The 19,764-nt window shown below is 43.5% G+C and overlaps 1 protein-coding gene across 1 annotated transcript in view; it reads left to right on the top strand.

The window, feature by feature from the left end:
- The first annotated feature begins 709 nt into the window (after positions 1-709).
- The window catches only part of SLC15A5 (solute carrier family 15 member 5), a 50,712-nt gene continuing 31,657 nt past the window's right edge, over positions 710-19,764 (top strand). The window contains exons 1-2 of the mRNA XM_075847319.1: positions 710-1,073; positions 5,132-5,354. Coding sequence (XP_075703434.1) covers positions 710-1,073; positions 5,132-5,354 — 587 coding nt within the window. The remainder of the gene's footprint in view (positions 1,074-5,131; positions 5,355-19,764) is intronic.

Raw genomic sequence — 19,764 nt, 5'->3', positions numbered from 1 at the left:
TGGTCCATAGAGGAGCTGCCCGAGCAGAAGACCCCCCTGTAACGTTTACATGTTGTAATGGGGCTATGGACAGACGTTGTTCTAATGAGACAGCCCGGTAGGAATAAAACATCCTTTATATGAAGGAAAAGCGTAAGGAAAAAGCAGGTGGATCTTGGAGCGTTCTTTATTATTTTGGAATCCGCCATTCTTGGATGTTGATGTGAAAAATTGAACTCTATGCGGCTTCCTCAGGCCCAGACTCCGTGGACCCTTCCGTCCCCTCTGGGCATTTTCCAGCCTCCGGTCACCAGGCCCGGACTCCATGGACTTTCTCGTCTCTTCTGGCCGTTTACCCTCCTGTTTCTTGCGTCTCTTGATGGGACTGGCGCTGTAGTCTCTTGGAGTTGTTCTTTTTAGTTTGTATACGGGGGCTGATTGTCCGCGGCTCGTTCATACACCGCTGGATTGTGGGTACAGCAGAACATGGGGCTTCATTCACACTGAGCATTACAGATCTGTTATAAACACTTATTTAGAGACGTTCTTTGCACCCGGCTCAGGTTTGGACTGTTGTTTCTACTAATTAGATTTGTTGGAGACAGAGGAGCAGGGTTTGGTGCAGCAGCCGCCTGTGACTTGCAGAGGAATATTATTATGTGAGTGTGAGATTCCTGGTGAGCGCTGAGGATCCGCTGACTCCCACACCCAGTGAGATCCCGCCGGTGAGATGCCTCTGCCGCACTTCGTGCGCTTCTCCAGGTTCCAGTCCCCGCACAGGGACAGCAGCAGCAGGTTCTGGAGGAGAGATGTCCATCTGGAGTCCTCGAGGACTCAGGCCCAGAGGAGCCTCCAGCCCATCATCTGCATGCTCCTGGTGGACCTGTGTGAGCGATTCACTTTCTTTGCCACGGTCTGCAACATGATCCTGTTCTGTACCTTAAAGCTCGGCTACCAGTATCACCAGGCGGCCATGGCGAACCTCTGCTTTGTGGGAGCCTCCACCCTCACGCCGGTCCTCGTAGGCTGGTCAGCAGATCTGGGTACCGGACGGACAAGACTGCTTTATATCTGCACTTTCCTGCATTTTGTAGGTAGGTGTCTGCGCGAGCTGCAGGATGACAGTAAGTGAAGTGTCTGGGTGTGACCAGGGCCCCTGCAGGATGACAGTAAGTGAAGTGTCCGGGTGTGACCAGGGGCTCCTGCAGGATGAGGGTAAGTGAAGTGTCCGGGTGTGACCAGGGGCTCCTGCAGGATGACAGTAAGTGAAGTGTCCGCGTGTGACCAGGGGCTCCTGCAGGATGACAGTAAGTGAAGTGTCCGGGTGTGACCAGGGGCTCCTGCAGGATGAGGGTAAGTGAAGTGTCCGGGTGTGACCAGGGGCTCCTGCAGGATGACAGTAAGTGAAGTGTCTGGGTGTGACCAGGGCCCCTGCAGGATGACAGTAAGTGAAGTGTCCGGGTGTGACCAGGGGCTCCTGCAGGATGAGGGTAAGTGAAGTGTCCGGGTGTGACCAGGGGCTCCTGCAGGATGACAGTAAGTGAAGTGTCCGCGTGTGACCAGGGGCTCCTGCAGGATGACAGTAAGTGAAGTGTCCGGTGTGACCACGGGCTCCTGCAGAATGACAGTAAGTGAAGTGTCCGGGTGTGACCAGGGGCTCCTGCAGGATGACAGTAAGTGAAGTGTCCGGTGTGACCAGGGGCTCCTGCAGGATGACAGTAAGTGAAGTGTCCGGTGTGACCACGGGCTCCTGCAGAATGACAGTAAGTGAAGTGTCCGGGTGTGACCAGGGGAGTCACAGACAGGTCTTCTTATTTCTCATGCCTTCAAAACTTCCTCATTTATTTATTTTTGTGGCCTCTGAGCTGTTTCTTTGTGGCCCCTGAGCTGAGCTCCTTTGTGGCCCTTGAGCTGATTTTTTTTGTGGCCCCTGAGCTGAGTTTCTTTTTGTGGCCCCTGAGCTGAGTTTCTTTGTGGCCCCTGAGCTGAGCTCCTTTGTGGCCCCTGAGCTGTGGCTCTGTGTACTTCCCTATCAGTGAGAAACATAGAATTTGACGGCAAAACAGGGTCTCCCGGTCCATTCTGCACGTTCTGTTTGTCAGTCCAGTAAAAGCCTCTCGGGTCCAGGGTGAACTCTGTACGATAATTAGATACGACAGTTGAATACGATAATTGGATTCGATAGTTGGATACGATAGTTGGATACGATAGTTGGATACTATATAATTGGATACGATAGTTGGATACGATAATTAGATACGATAGATGGATACGATAGTTGAATACGATAATTGGATACGATAATTGGATACGATAGTTGGATACGATAATTGGATTCGATAGTTGAATACGATAGTTGGATACGATAATTAGATACGATAATTAGATACGACAGTTGGATACGATAATTGGATACGATAATTGGATACGATAATTGGATACGATAGTTGGATACGATAATTGGATTCGATAGTTGAATACGATAGTTGGATACGATAATTGGATACGATAATTGGATATGATAATTGGATACGATAGTTGGATACGATAGTTGGATACGATAATTGGATACGATAATTGGATATGATAATTGGATACGATAATTGGATACGATAGTTGGATACGATAATTGGATACGATAATTGGATATGATAATTGGATACGATAGTTGGATACGATATAATTGGAAATGATAGTTGGATACGATAGTTGGATACGATATAATTGGATACAATAGATGGATACGATAATTGGATACGATAGTTGGATACGATAGTTGGATACGATAATTGGATTCGATAGTTGAATACGATAGTTGGATACGATAGTTGGATACGATAATTGGATTCGATAGTTTGATACGATAGTTGGATACGATAATTGGATACGATAATTGGATACGATAGTTGGATACAATATAATTGGATACAATAGTTGGATACGATAGTTGGATACATTATTTGGATACAGGCGCAGGATCCTGCTCAGAACCGAGAGACGTTATGAGTAGAGTCGACCTGAGGCCTTTGTAGTGGGGGGTGATAAGGGCAAATTCTCTCACCTCAGCTTTGGGTAATCGCAAGTAGAAGGTGGAGGTTTCCTGTCAGCAGAACATCTCCAGGAGTCTCCTGACAACACTTGTGTGCACCAGTCCAGCAGTGTTGTCATTAGTCCTCTAGACAATTGTATCAGCTGATATCATGGGGGAACTGTAAGAGCTCACGTTTCGGGGGGGTCAGCTCATGTTCTAACAGGGGGTTATACTAACAACATAGATCTCCAAACCCTGCATTTAAGGTGCAGTTGGCAGATCCTACAGTTGGGGTGCAGTTTGGTAGATCCTGCAGTTGGGGTGAAGTTTGGTAGATCCCGCAGTTGGGGTGAAGTTTGGTAGATCCCGCAGTTGGGGTGAAGTTTGGTAGATCCTGAAGTTGGGGTGCAGTTTGGTAGATCCTGCAGTTGGGGTGAAGTTTGGTAGATCCTGCAGTTGGGGTGCAGTTTGGTAGATCCTGCAGTTGGGGGGAAGTTTGGTAGATCCTGCAGTTGGGGTACAGTTTGGTAGATCCTGCAGTTGGGGTGAAGTTTGGTAGATCCTGCAGTTGGGGTGAAGTTTGGTAGATCCTGCAGTTGGGGTGAAGTTTGGTAGATCCTGCAGTTGGGGTAAAGTTTGGTAGATCCTGCAGTTGGGGTGCAGTTTGGTAGATCTTACAGTTGGGGTGCAGTTTGGTAGATCCTGTAGTTGGGGTGAAGTTTGGTAGATCCTGCAGTTGGGGTGCAGTTTGGTAGATCCCGCAGTTGGGGTGCAGTTTGGTAGATCCTGCAGTTGGGGTGAAGTTTGGTAGATCCTGCAGTTTGGGTGCAGTTTGGTAGATCCTGCAGTTGGGGTGCAGTTTGGTAGATCTTACAGTTGGGGTACAGTTTGGTAGATCCTGCAGTTTGGGTGCAGTTTGGTAGATCCCGCAGTTGGGGTGAAGTTTATTAGATCCCGCAGTTGGGGTGCAGTTTGGTAGATCCCGCAGTTGGGATGCAGTTTGGTAGATCCTGCAGTTGGCGTGCAGTTTGGTAGATCCTGCAGTTGGGGTGCAGTTTGGTAGATCCTGCAGTTGGGGTGAAGTTTGGTAGATCAAGCAGTTGGGGTGAAGTTGGTATATCCTACAGTTGGGGTGCAAATTGGTAGATCCTGCAGTTGGGGTGCAGTTTGGTAGATCCTGCAGTTGGGGTGAAGTTTGGTAGATCCTGCAGTTGGGGTGCAGTTTGGTAGATCCTGCAGTTGGGGTGCAGTTTGGTAGATCCTGCAGTTGGGGTGAAGTTTGGTAGATCCTGCAGTTGGGGTACAGTTTGGTAGATCCTGCAGTTGGGGTACAGTTTGGTAGATCCCGCAGTTGGGGTGAAGTTTGGTAGATCCTGCAGTTGGGGTGTAGTTTGGTAGATCCTGCAGTTGGGGTGAAGTTTGGTAGATCCTGCAGTTGGGGTGCAGTTTGGTAGATCCTGCAGTTGGGGTGAAGTTTGGTAGATCCTGCAATTGGGGTACAGTTTGGTAGATCCTGCAGTTGAGGTGAAGTTTGGTAGATCCTGCAGTTGAGGTGTAGTTTGTTAGATCCTGCAGTTGGGGTACAGTTTGGTAGATCCTGCAGTTGAGGTGTAGTTTGTTAGATCCTGCAGTTGAGGTGTAGTTTGTTAGATCCTGCACTTGGGGTGTAGTTTGGTAGATCCTGCAGTTGAGGTACAGTTTGGTAGATCCTGCACTTGGGGTGCAGTTTGGTAGATCCCGCAGTTGGGGTGCAGTTTGTTAGATCCTGCAGTTGGGGTGCAGTTTGGTAGATCCTGCAGTTGGGGTACAGTTTGGTAGATCCTGCAGTTGGGGTACAGTTTGGTAGATCCTACAGTTGGGGTACAGTTTGGTAGATCCTGCAGTTGGGGTACAGTTTGGTAGATCCCGCAGTTGGGGTGCAGTTTGGTAGATCCTGCAGTTGGGGTACAGTTTGGTAGATCCTGCAGTTGGGGTGCAGTTTGGTAGATCCCGCAGTTGGGGTGCAGTTCGGTAGATCCTGCAGTTGGGGTGCAGTTTGGTAGATCCTGCAGTTGGGGTGCAGTTTGAGGGGTGCTGATAAGTTGACATTTGGCCTGTGACATATTTGTTTTGTGCCCCCAGGAACGGCCCTGCTGCCCGTAGTCGCGTTTCCCTTTGAGGACTTCTACGTAGACACGCATCACATCGCGCACACGCTGGCTCGGAGGGAGCAGACATTGCTTTTCTATGCCGGACTTTTAATGGCGTCCATCGGAATCGGAGGGATTCGCGCCATTGTGTGCCCTTTAAGTGCCTATGGTCTTCAGGGCTATAAACAGAGGGAGCTGATGTCATTTTTTAACTGGTTAGTAACCAATAATCGTGTCATTCTCATAAGACGAGCGCCTTCCATATCGTGCCCCTCAATGACCTCTGTACCCGCGTCTACAGCCTGTTCTCTGTATGAACGCGTCTCTGTTTCTGGAGAAACAACCGTGTTCTGTTAAATGTAAGTCAGGGCCGCAGGCTATATGCTATATATCTGTATGTAGTGAACTCCCTCTAGTGGTTGCTGCAGGCGGTGGATTATTATCATGTAACTCTATGGGAGCTGTATATATTTGTATGTAGTGAGCTCCCCCTAGTGGTGGCTGCAGGCAGCAGAATGTTATCATGTAACTCTAAGGGAGCTGTATATATCTGTATGTAGTGAGCTCCCCCTAGTGGTGGCTGCAGAATGTTATCACGTAACTCTATAGGAGCTGTATATATCTGTATGCACTGAGCTACCCCTAGTGGTGACTGCAGGCAGCAGAATGTTATCATGTAACTCTATGGGAGCTGTATAAATCTGTATGTAGTGAGCTCCCCCTAGTGGTGACTGCAGGCCGCATTATGTTATCATGTAACTCTATGGGAGCTGTATATATCTGTATGTAGTGAGCTCCCTCTAGTAGTGACTGCAGGCAGCAGAATGTTATATGTAACTCTATGGGAGCTGTATATATATCTGTATGTAGTGAGCTCCCTCTACTGGTGACTGCAGGCAGCAGAATGTTATCATATAACTCTATGGGAGCTGTATATATTTGTATGCAGTGAGCTACCCCTAGTGGTGACTGCAGGCAGCAGAATGTTATCATGTAACTTTTGTAGGAGCTGTATTTACCTGTATGTGGTGAGCTCCCCCTAGTGGTGACTGCAGACAGCAGAATGTTATCATGTATCTTTATGGGAGCTGTGTATATCTGTATGTAGTGAGCTCCCCCTAGTGTTGGCTGCAGGCAGCAGAATGTTATCATGTAACTCTACGAGAGCTGTATATATCTGTATGTAGTGAGCTCCCCCTAGTGGTGGCTGCAGAAATCAGAATATTATCATGTAACTCTATGGTAGCTGTATATATCTGTATGTAGTGAGCTCCCCCTAGTGGTGGCTGCAGATAGCAGATTGTTATCATGTAACTCTATGGGAGCTGTATCTATCTGTATGTAGTAAGCTCCTCCTAGTGGTGGCTGCAGGCAGCAGAATGTTATCATGTAACTCTAAGGGAGCTGTATATATCTGTATGTAGTGAGCTCCCCCTAGTGGTGGCTGCAGAATGTTATCACGTAACTCTATAGGAGCTGTATATATCTGTATGCACTGAGCTACCCCTAGTGGTGACTGCAGGCAGCAGAATGTTATCATGTAACTCTATGGGAGCTGTATAAATCTGTATGTAGTGAGCTCCCCCTAGTGGTGACTGCAGGCCGCATTATGTTATCATGTAACTCTATGGGAGCTGTATATATCTGTATGTAGTGAGCTCCCTCTAGTAGTGACTGCAGGCAGCAGAATGTTATATGTAACTCTATGGGAGCTGTATATATATCTGTATGTAGTGAGCTCCCTCTACTGGTGACTGCAGGCAGCAGAATGTTATCATATAACTCTATGGGAGCTGTATATATTTGTATGCAGTGAGCTACCCCTAGTGGTGACTGCAGGCAGCAGAATGTTATCATGTAACTTTTGTAGGAGCTGTATTTACCTGTATGTGGTGAGCTCCCCCTAGTGGTGACTGCAGACAGCAGAATGTTATCATGTATCTTTATGGGAGCTGTGTATATCTGTATGTAGTGAGCTCCCCCTAGTGTTGGCTGCAGGCAGCAGAATGTTATCATGTAACTCTACGAGAGCTGTATATATCTGTATGTAGTGAGCTCCCCCTAGTGGTGGCTGCAGAAATCAGAATATTATCATGTAACTCTATGGTAGCTGTATATATCTGTATGTAGTGAGCTCCCCCTAGTGGTGGCTGCAGATAGCAGATTGTTATCATGTAACTCTATGGGAGCTGTATCTATCTGTATGTAGTAAGCTCCTCCTAGTGGTGGCTGCAGGCAGCAGAATGTTATCATGTAACTCTAAGGGAGCTGTATATATCTGTATGTAGTGAGCTCCCCCTAGTGGTGGCTGCAGAATGTTATCACGTAACTCTATAGGAGCTGTATATATCTGTATGCACTGAGCTACCCCTAGTGGTGACTGCAGGCAGCATTATGTTATCATGTAACTCTATGGGAGCTGTATATATCTGTATGTAGTGAGCTCCCTCTAGTAGTGACTGCAGGTAGCAGAATGTTATATGTAACTCTATGGGAGCTGTATATATATCTGTATGTAGTGAGCTCCCTCTACTGGTGACTGCAGGCAGCAGAATGTTATCATATAACTCTATGGGAGCTGTATATATTTGTATGCAGTGAGCTACCCCTAGTGGTGACTGCAGGCAGCAGAATGTTATCATGTAACTTTTGTAGGAGCTGTATTTACCTGTATGTAGTGAGCTCCCCCTAGTGGTGACTGCAGACAGCAGAATGTTATCATGTATCTTTATGGGAGCTGTGTATATCTGTATGTAGTGAGCTCCCCCTAGTGTTGGCTGCAGGCAGCAGAATGTTATCATGTAACTCTACGAGAGCTGTATATATCTGTATGTAGTGAGCTCCCCCTAGTGGTGGCTGCAGAAATCAGAATATTATCATGTAACTCTATGGTAGCTGTATATATCTGTATGTAGTGAGCTCCCCCTAGTGGTGGCTGCAGATAGCAGATTGTTATCATGTAACTCTATGTGAGCTGTATCTATCTGTATGTAGTAAGCTCCTCCTAGTGGTGACTGCAGGCAGTAGAATATTATCATGTAACTTTATAGGAGCTGTATATATCTGTATGTAGTGAGCGCCCCCTAATGGTAACTGCAGGCAGCAGAATATTATCATGTAACTCTATGGGAGCTGTACATATCTGTATGTAGTGAGCTCCCCCTAGTGGTGACTGCAGGCAGCAGAATGTTATCATGTAACTCTATGAGAGCTCTATATATCTGTATGTAGAGTGCTCCCTCTAGTGGTGGATGCAGGCAGCAGAATGTTATCGTGTAACTCTATGGGAGCTGTATATATCTGTATGTAGTGAGCTCCCCCTAGTGGTGACTGTGTATATCTGGTATCACATGAAATACAATAAACATACAAACAAACAAACAAACAAACAAACAAACAAACACATGGAGAGCAGCAGCACGGTAGACTGATAAGTGTACCAAAGGGTTAGCAGACCCTTGTTGGCCTATTCTATTGTGATGTTCCTATGGGCTGAATACCTAGTTCATGAATATCCTATACATCACGAATTATTGAGCATCGGTGGATGATTTCTTCAATCAAGCTATAATATACAATTCTAATTTATTCTGCTGTATATTTCTTTATATATATATTGTTTAACTTTATATTCATTTATTTATTTATATTTCTTTATTATTTTTTCATGTTTTATTTATTTATATTGTTATTTATTATTCTTATTATTTTTTATGTATATATTTTTATTTTTTAACAATTATTATTATTTGTATTTATTTTACATTTATTATTGTTATTATTTTGTGTGTTATTTGTAATTGTTATGTTTTTATATGTTTGTTATTTGGATGTCTATGCTTATTGTGATATCATTGTGTATACTCTGTCTATATTTCCGTTTTATAGTATATTTTTTATATTACTTGTGTTTTTGATTGCATACTGTATACATATCTATTTTCACACTATATTTCTTTTATATATATATATAAAAAGAAAGGGTTCTTTGTTATTACATTTTTTCTTATTATATTTATACCACATATTTATTCACATCACTTTTTATTGTATCAAAACTCTTTTGCTTTATGCACCTTTATTTTTATTTTTATACTACGATGTTTTCACATTTATTTTATTCATTTTCTCTTTTTCACGGTTATTCACTATTACTTGATAGTCTATGTAGGTGTCATTTATAATTTAACCCTAGGCATTATTAATTTGTATATATTTTTATATTATTTATATATTTATATTTAGTATTTTTTTTTCATGTATATAACATATATTATTCGTTTTCTTTAGTTATTGTGTCTCATTTGATCTATAAGACTTATATAGATTATTTATGTTCATTATTATTATTATTTCTATATATCCTTTATAAATTGAAATTGGTATTTGTTATTTGTATGATATTCGGCTTATATCGTCCCCATGTGAGCCTTACTTTATTTTGAGCTGCTCGGTACATATCTTTTTGCTCTCTCATTCACCTAGTGTTTGTGTGTACGCACGCTCCTCCACGCATGCGCTGTGATTCCCTCATTCCGTGGTGCCAACTTTGTTAGTCCGCATCGCCTTGTGGTAACTTCAGGCAACAGAATGTTATCATGTAACTCTACGGGAGCTGTATATATCTGTATGTTTTCAGCTCCTCTTAGTGGGGACTGCAGGTAGTAGAATGTTATCATGTAACTCTACGGGAGCTGTATATATCTGCATGTAGTAAGCTCCCCCTAGTGGTGACTGCAATCAGCAGAATGTTATCATGTAACTCTATAGGAGCTGTATATATCTGTATGTAGTGAGCTCCCCCTAGTGGTGACTGCAGGCAGCAGAAAGTTATCATGTGACTCTATGGGAGCTGTATATATCTGTATGTAGTGACCTTCCCCTAATGATGACTGCAGGCAGCAGAATGTTATCATTTAACCCTATGGGAGCTGTATATATCTGTATGTAGTGACCTTCCCCTAATAGTGACTGCAGGCAACAGAATGTTATCATGTAACTCTATGGGAGCTGTATATATCTGTATGTAGTGAGCTCCCTCTAGTGGTGGCTGCAGGCAGCAGAAAGTTATCATGTAACTCTATGGGAGCTGTATATATCTGTATGTAGTGAGCTTCCCCTAATAGTGACTGCAGGCAACAGAATGTTATCATGTAACTCTATGGGAGCTGTATATATCTGTATGTAGTAACCTTCCCCTAGTGGTGACTGCAGGCAGCAGAATGTTATCACGTAACTCTATGGGAGCTGTATATATCTGTATGTATTGAACTCCCCCTAGTGGTAACTTCAGGCAACAGAATGTTATCATGTAACTCTACGGGAGCTGTATATATCTGTATGTTTTCAGCTCCTCTTAGTGGTGACTGCAGGTAGTAGAATGTTATCATGTAACTCTATGGGAGCTGTATATATCTGTATGTAGTGAGCTCCTCCTAGTGGTGACTGCAGGCAGCAGAATATTATCATGTAACTTTATAGGAGCTGCATTTACCTGTATGTAGTGAGTGCCCCCTAGTGGTAACTGCAGGCAGCAGAATGTTATAATGTAACTCTATGGGAGCTGTACATATCTGTATGTAGTGAGCTCCCCCTAGTGGTGACTGCAGGCAGCAGAATGTTATCATGTAACTCTATGGGAGCTGTATATATCTGTATGTAGTGAGCTCCCGCTAGTGGTGACTGCAGGCAGCAGAATGTTATCATGTATCTCTATGGGAGCTGTATATATCTGTATGTAGTGATCTGCCCTAGTGGTGGCTGCAGGCAGCCGAATATTATAATGTAACTCTATAAGAGCTGTATATATCTGTATGTATTGAGCTCCTCTTAGTGGTGACTGCAATCAGCAGAATGTTATCATGTAACTCTATGGGAGCTGTATATATCTGTATGTAGTGAGCTCCCTCTAGTGGTGACTGCAATCAGCAGAATGTTATCATTTAACTCTATAGGAGCTGTATATATCTGTATGTAGTGAGCTCCCCCTAGTGGTGACTGCAGGCAGCAGAATGTTATCATGTGACTCTATGGGAGCTTTATATATCTGTATGTAGTGACCTTCCCCTAATGGTGACTGCAGGCAGCAGAATGTTATCATGTAACCCTATGGGAGCTGTATATCTCTGTATGTAGTGACCTTCCCCTAATGGTAACTGCAGGCAATAGAATGTTATCATGTAACACTATGGGAGCTGTATATATCTGTATGTAGTAACCTTCCCCTAATGGTGACTGCAGGCAATAGAATGTTATCATGTAACTCTATAGGAGCTGTATATATCTGTATGTAGTGAGCTCCCCCTAGTGGTGACTGCAGGCAGCAGAAAGTTATCATGTGACTCTATGGGAGCTGTATATATCTGTATGTAGTGACCTTCCCCTAATGATGACTGCAGGCAGCAGAATGTTATCATTTAACCCTATGGGAGCTGTATATATCTGTATGTAGTGACCTTCCCCTAATAGTGACTGCAGGCAACAGAATGTTATCATGTAACTCTATGGGAGCTGTATATATCTGTATGTAGTAACCTTCCCCTAGTGGTGACTGCAGGCAGCAGAATGTTATCACGTAACTCTATGGGAGCTGTATATATCTGTATGTATTGAACTCCCCCTAGTGGTAACTTCAGGCAACAGAATGTTATCATTTAACTCTACGGGAGCTGTATATATCTGTATGTTTTCAGCTCCTCTTAGTGGTGACTGCAGGTAGTAGAATGTTATCATGTAACTCTATGGGAGCTGTATATATCTGTTTGTAGTAAGCTCCCCCTAGTGGTGACTGCAGGCAGCAGAATGTTATCATGTAACTCTATGGGAGCTGTATATATCTGTATGTAGTGAGCTCCCCCTAGTGGTGGCTGCAGGCAGCAGAATATTATCATGTAACTCTATGGGAGCTGTATATATCTGTATGTAGTGAGCTACCTCTAGTGGTGGCTGCAGGCAGCAGAATGTTATCATGTAACTCTATGGGAGCTGTATATATCTGTATGTAGTGAGCTCCCCCTAGTGGTGACTACAGGCAGCAGAATGTTATCATGTAACTCTATGGGAGCTGTATATATCTGTATGTAGTAAGCTCCCCCTAGTGGTGACTGCAGGCAGCAGAATGTTATCATGTAACTCTATGGGAGCTGTATATATCTATATGTAGTGAGCTCCTCTTAGTAGTGACTGCAATCAGCAGAATGTTATCATGTAACTCTATGGGAGCTGTATATATCTGTCTGTATTGAGCTCCCCCTAGTGGTGACTGCAGGCAGCAGAATGTTATCATGTGACTCTATGGGAGCTTTATATATCTGTATGTAGTGACCTTCCCCTAATGGTGACTGCAGGCAACAGAATGTTATCATGTAACTCTATGAGAGCTGTATATATCTGTATGTAGTAACCTTCCCCTAGTGGTGACTGCAGGCAGCAGAATGTTATCACGTAACTCTATGGGAGCTGTATATATCTGTATGTATTGAACTCCCCCTAGTGGTAACTTCAGGCAACAGAATGTTATCATGTAACTCTACGGGAGCTGTATATATCTGTATGTTTTCAGCTCCTCTTAGTGGTGACTGCAGGTAGTAGAATGTTATCATGTAACTCTATGGGAGCTGTATATATCTGTATGTAGTGAGCTCCTCCTAGTGGTGACTGCAGGCAGCAGAATATTATCATGTAACTTTATAGGAGCTGTATTTACCTGTATGTAGTGAGCGCCCCCTAGTGGTAACTGCAGGCAGCAGAATGTTATCATGTAACTCTATGGGAGCTGTATATATCTGTATGTAGTGAGCTCCCACTAGTGGTGACTGCAGGCAGCAGACTGTTATCATGTATCTCTATGGGAGCTGTATATATCTGTATGTAGTGATCTCCCCTAGTGGTGGCTGCAGGCAGCCGAATATTATAATGTAACTCTATGGGAGCTGTATATATCTGTATGTATTGAGCTCCTCTTAGTGGTGACTGCAATCAGCAGAATGTTATCATGTAACTCTATAGGAGCTGTATATATCTGTATGTAGTGAGCTCCCCCTAGTGGTGACTGCAGGCAGCAGAATGTTATCATGTAACTCTATGGGAGCTGTATATATCTGTATGTAGTGACCTTCCCCTAATGGTGACTGCAGGCAACAGAATGTTATCATGTAACTTTATGGGAGCTGTATATATCTGTATGTAGTGACCTTCCCCTAGTGGTGACTGCAGGCAGCAGAATGTTATCACGTAACTCTATGGGAGCTGTATATATCTGTATGTATTGAACTCCCCCTAGTGGTAACTTCAGGCAACAGAATGTTATCATGTAACTCTATAGGAGCTGTATATATCTGTCTGTAGTGAGCTCCCCCTAGTGGTGACTGCAGGCAGCAGAATGTTATCATGTGACTCTATGGGAGCTTTATATATCTGTATGTAGTGACCTTCCCCTAATGGTGACTGCAGGCAACAGAATGTTATCATGTAACTCTATGAGAGCTGTATATATCTGTATGTAGTAACCTTCCCCTAGTGGTGACTGCAGGCAGCAGAATGTTATCACGTAACTCTATGGGAGCTGTATATATCTGTATGTATTGAACTCCCCCTAGTGGTAACTTCAGGCAACAGAATGTTATCATGTAACTCTATGGGAGCTGTATATTTCTGTATGTAGTAAGCTCCCCCTAGTGGTGGCTGCAGGCAGCAGAATGTTATCATGTGACTCTATGGGAGCTTTATATATCTGTATGTAGTGACCTTTCCCTAATGGTGACTGCAGGCAGCAGAATGTTATCATGTAACCCTATGGGAGCTGTATATATTTGTATGTAGTGACCTTCCCCTAATGGTGACTTCAGGCAACAGAATGTTATCATGTAACTCTATGGGAGCTGTATATATCTATATGTAGTGACCTTCCCCTAATGGTGACTGCAGGCAACAGAATGTTATCATGTAACTCTATTGGAGCTGTATATATCTGTATGTAGTAACCTTCCCCTAGTGGTGACTGCAGGCAGCAGAATGTTATCACGTAACTCTATGGGAGCTGTGTATATCTGTATGTATTGAAATCCCCCTAGTGGTAACTTCAGGCAACAGAATGTTATCATGTAACTCTACGGGAGCTGTATATATCTGTATGTTTTCAGCTCCTCTTAGTGGTGACTGCAGGTAGTAGAATGTTATCATGTAAATCTATGGGAGCTGTATATATCTGTTTGTAGTAAGCTCCCCCTAGTGGTGACTGCAGGCAGCAGAATGTTATCATGTAACTCTATGGGAGCTGTATATATCTGTATGTAGTGAGCTCCCCCTAGTGGTGGCTGCAGGCAGCAGAATATTATCATGTAACTCTATGGGAGCTGTGTATATCTGTATGTAGTGAGCTACCTCTAGTGGTGGCTGCAGGCAGCAGAATGTTATCATGTAACTCTATGGGAGCTGTATATATCTGTATGTAGTGAGCTCCCCCTAGTGGCGACTGCAGGCAGCAAAATGTTATCATATAACTCTATGGGAGCTGTATATATCTGTATGTAGTGAGCTACCTCTAGTGGTGGCTGCAGGCAGCAGAATGTTATCATGTAACTCTATGGGAGCTGTATATATCTGTATGTAGTGAGCTCCCCCTAGTGGTGACTACAGGCAGCAGAATGTTATCATGTAACTCTATGGGAGCTGTATATATCTGTATGTAGTAAGCTCCCCCTAGTGGTGACTGCAGGCAGCAGAATGTTATCATGTAACTCTATGGGAGCTGTATATATCTGTATGTAGTGAGCTCCTCTTAGTGGTGACTGCAATCAGCAGAATGTTATCATGTAACTCTATGGGAGCTGTATATATCTGTATGTAGTGAGCTCCCTCTAGTGGTGACTGCAATCAGCAGAATGTTATCATGTAACTCTATAGGAGCTGTATATATCTGTCTGTAGTGAGCTCCCCCTAGTGGTGACTGCAGGCAGCAGAATGTTATCATGTGACTCTATGGGAGCTTTATATATCTGTATGTAGTGACCTTCCCCTAATGGTGACTGCAGGCAACAGAATGTTATCATGTAACTCTATGAGAGCTGTATATATCTGTATGTAGTAACCTTCCCCTAGTGGTGACTGCAGGCAGCAGAATGTTATCACGTAACTCTATGGGAGCTGTATATATCTGTATGTATTGAACTCCCCCTAGTGGTAACTTCAGGCAACAGAATGTTATCATGTAACTCTACGGGAGCTGTATATATCTGTATGTTTTCAGCTCCTCTTAGTGGTGACTGCAGGTAGTAGAATGTTATCATGTAACTCTATGGGAGCTGTATATATCTGTATGTAGTGAGCTCCTCCTAGTGGTGACTGCAGGCAGCAGAATATTATCATGTAACTTTATAGGAGCTGTATTTACCTGTATGTAGTGAGCGCCCCCTAGTGGTAACTGCAGGCAGCAGAATGTTATCATGTAACTCTATGGGAGCTGTATATATCTGTATGTAGTGAGCTCCCGCTAGTGGTGACTGCAGGCAGCAGACTGTTATCATGTATCTCTATGGGAGCTGTATATATCTGTATGTAGTGATCTCCCCTAGTGGTGGCTGCAGGCAGCCGAATATTATAATGTAACTCTATGGGAGCTGTATATATCTGTATGTATTGAGCTCCTCTTAGTGGTGACTGCAATCAGCAGAATGTTATCATGTAACTCTATAGGAGCTGTATATATCTGTATGTAGTGAGCTCCCCCTAGTGGTGACTGCAGGCAGCAGAATGTTATCATGTAACTCTATGGGAGCTGTATATATCTGTATGTAGTGACCTTCCCCTAATGGTGACTGCAGGCAACAGAATGTTATCATGTAACTTTATGGGAGCTGTATATATCTGTATGTAGTGACCTTCCCCTAGTTGTGACTGCAGGCAGCAGAATGTTATCATGTGACTCTATGGGAGCTTTATATATCTGTATGTAGTGACCTTCCCCTAATGGTGACTGCAGGCAACAGAATGTTATCATGTAACTCTATGAGAGCTGTATATATCTGTATGTAGTAACCTTCCCCTAGTGGTGACTGCAGGCAGCAGAATGTTATCACGTAACTCTATGGGAGCTGTATATATCTGTATGTATTGAACTCCCCCTAGTGGTAACTTCAGGCAACAGAATGTTATCATGTAACTCTATGGGAGCTGTATATTTCTGTATGTAGTGAGCTCCCCCTAGTGGTGGCTGCAGGCAGCAGAATGTTATCATGTGACTCTATGGGAGCTTTATATATCTGTATGTAGTGACCTTTCCCTAATGGTGACTGCAGGCAGCAGAATGTTATCATGTAACCCTATGGGAGCTGTATATATCTGTATGTAGTGACCTTCCCCTAATGGTGACTTCAGGCAACAGAATGTTATCATGTAACTCTATGGGAGCTGTATATATTTATATGTAGTGACCTTCCCCTAATGGTGACTGCAGGCAACAGAATGTTATCATGTAACTCTATGGGAGCTGTATATATCTGTATGTAGTGACCTTCCCCTAGTGGTGACTGCAGGCTGCAGAATGTTATCACGTAACTCTATGGGAGCTGTATATATCTGTATGTATTGAACTCCCCCTAGTGGTAACTTCAGGCAACAGAATGTTATCATGTAACTCTATAGGAGCTGTATATATCTGTCTGTAGTGAGCTCCCCCTAGTGGTGACTGCAGGCAGCAGAATGTTATCATGTGACTCTATGGGAGCTTTATATATCTGTATGTAGTGACCTTCCCCTAATGGTGACTGCAGGCAACAGAATGTTATCATGTAACTCTATGAGAGCTGTATATATCTGTATATAGTAACCTTCCCCTAGTGGTGACTGCAGGCAGCAGAATGTTATCACGTAACTCTATGGGAGCTGTATATATCTGTATGTATTGAACTCCCCCTAGTGGTAACTTCAGGCAACAGAATGTTATCATGTAACTCTATGGGAGCTGTATATTTCTGTATGTAGTGAGCTCCCCCTAGTGGTGGCTGCAGGCAGCAGAATGTTATCATGTGACTCTATGGGAGCTTTATATATCTGTATGTAGTGACCTTTCCCTAATGGTGACTGCAGGCAGCAGAATGTTATCATGTAACCCTATGGGAGCTGTATATATCTGTATGTAGTGACCTTCCCCTAATGGTGACTTCAGGCAACAGAATGTTATCATGTAACTCTATGGGAGCTGTATATATTTATATGTAGTGACCTTCCCCTAATGGTGACTGCAGGCAACAGAATGTTATCATGTAACTCTATGGGAGCTGTATATATCTGTATGTAGTAACCTTCCCCTAGTGGTGACTGCAGGCAGCAGAATGTTATCACGTAACTCTATGGGAGCTGTGTATATCTGTATGTATTGAAATCCCCCTAGTGGTAACTTCAGGCAACAGAATGTTATCATGTAACTCTACGGGAGCTGTATATATCTGTATGTTTTCAGCTCCTCTTAGTGGTGACTGCGAGTAGTAGAATGTTATCATGTAAATCTATGGGAGCTGTATATATCTGTTTGTAGTAAGCTCCCCCTAGTGGTGACTGCAGGCAGCAGAATGTTATCATGTAACTCTATGGGAGCTGTATATATCTGTATGTAGTGAGCTCCCCCTAGTGGTGGCTGCAGGCAGCAGAATATTATCATGTAACTCTATGGGAGCTGTGTATATCTGTATGTAGTGAGCTACCTCTAGTGGTGGCTGCAGGCAGCAGAATGTTATCATGTAACTCTATGGGAGCTGTATATATCTGTATGTAGTGAGCTCCTCCTAGTGGTGTCTGCAGGCATTAGAATGTTATCATGTAACTCTATGGGAGCTGTATATATCTGTATGTAGTGAGCTCCCCCTAGTGGCGACTGCAGGCAGCAAAATGTTATCATATAACTCTATCGGAGCTGTATATATCTGTATGTAGTGAGCTCCTCCTAGTGGTGGCTGCAGGCATTAGAATGTTATCATGTAACTCTATGGGAGCTGTATATATCTGTATGTAGTGAGCTCCCCCTAGTGGTGACTGCAGGCAGCAGAATGTTATCATGTAACTCTATGGGAGCTGTATATATCTGTATGTAGTGAGCTCCCCCTAGTGGTGGCTGCAGGCAGCAGAATATTATCATGTAACTCTATGGGAGCTGTATATATCTGTATGTAGTGAGCTACCTCTAGTGGTGGCTGCAGGCAGCAGAATGTTATCATGTAACTCTATGAGAGCTGTATATATCTGTATGTAGTGAGCTCCCCCTAGTGGTGACTACAGGCAGCAGAATGTTATCATGTAACTCTATGGGAGCTGTATATATCTGTATGTAGTAAGCTCCCCCTAGTGGTGACTACAGGCAGCAGAATGTTATCATGTATCTCTATGGGAGCTGCATATATCTGTATGTAGTGATCTCCCCTAGTGGTGGCTGCAGGCAGCCGAATATTATAATGTAACTCTATGGGAGCTGTATATATCTGTATGTATTGAGCTCCTCTTAGTGGTGACTGCAATCAGCAGAATGTTATCATGTAACTCTATAGGAGCTGTATATATCTGTATGTAGTGAGCTCCCCCTAGTGGTGACTGCAGGCAGCAGAATGTTATCATGTAACTCTATGGGAGCTGTATATATCTGTATGTAGTGACCTTCCCCTAATTGTGACTGCAGGCAACAGAATGTTATCATGTAACTTTATGAGAGCTGTATATATCTGTATGTAGTGACCTTCCCCTAGTGGTGACTGCAGGCAGCAGAATGTTATCACGTAACTCTATGGGAGCTGTATATATCTGTATGTATTGAACTCCCCCTAGTGGTAACTTCAGGCAACAGAATGTTATCATGTAACTCTATGGGAGCTGTATATTTCTGTATGTAGTGAGCTCCCCCTAGTGGTGGCTGCAGGCAGCAGAATGTTATCATGTGACTCTATGGGAGCTTTATATATCTGTATGTAGTGACCTTTCCCTAATGGTGACTGCAGGCAGCAGAATGTTATCATGTAACCCTATGGGAGCTGTATATATCTGTATGTAGTGACCTTCCCCTAATGGTGACTTCAGGCAACAGAATGTTATCATGTAACTCTATGGGAGCTGTATATATCTATATGTAGTGACCTTCCCCTAATGGTGACTGCAGGCAACAGAATGTTATCATGTAACTCTATGGGAGCTGTATATATCTGTATGTAGTAACCTTCCCCTAGTGGTGACTGCAGGCAGCAGAATGTTATCACGTAACTCTATGGGAGCTGTATATATCTGTATGTATTGAAATCCCCCTAGTGGTAACTTCAGGCAACAGAATGTTATCATGTAACTCTACGGGAGCTGTATATATCTGTATGTTTTCAGCTCCTCTTAGTGGTGACTGCAGGTAGTAGAATGTTATCATGTAACTCTATGGGAGCTGTATATATCTGTTTGTAGTAAGCTCCCCCTAGTGGTGACTGCAGGCAGCAGAATGTTATCATGTAACTCTATGGGAGCTGTATATATCTGTATGTAGTGAGCTCCCCCTAGTGGTGGCTGCAGGCAGCAGAATATTATCATGTAACTCTATGGGAGCTGTGTATATCTGTATGTAGTGAGCTACCTCTAGTGGTGGCTGCAGGCAGCAGAATGTTA

Source organism: Rhinoderma darwinii (genome assembly GCF_050947455.1).
Source record: "Rhinoderma darwinii isolate aRhiDar2 chromosome 3 unlocalized genomic scaffold, aRhiDar2.hap1 SUPER_3_unloc_18, whole genome shotgun sequence".
In the NCBI taxonomy this organism is placed as follows: Eukaryota; Metazoa; Chordata; class Amphibia; order Anura; family Rhinodermatidae; genus Rhinoderma; species Rhinoderma darwinii.
Note: the sequence above shows the minus strand (reverse complement) of the source record. Positions and strands in the feature narration are given on the sequence as shown.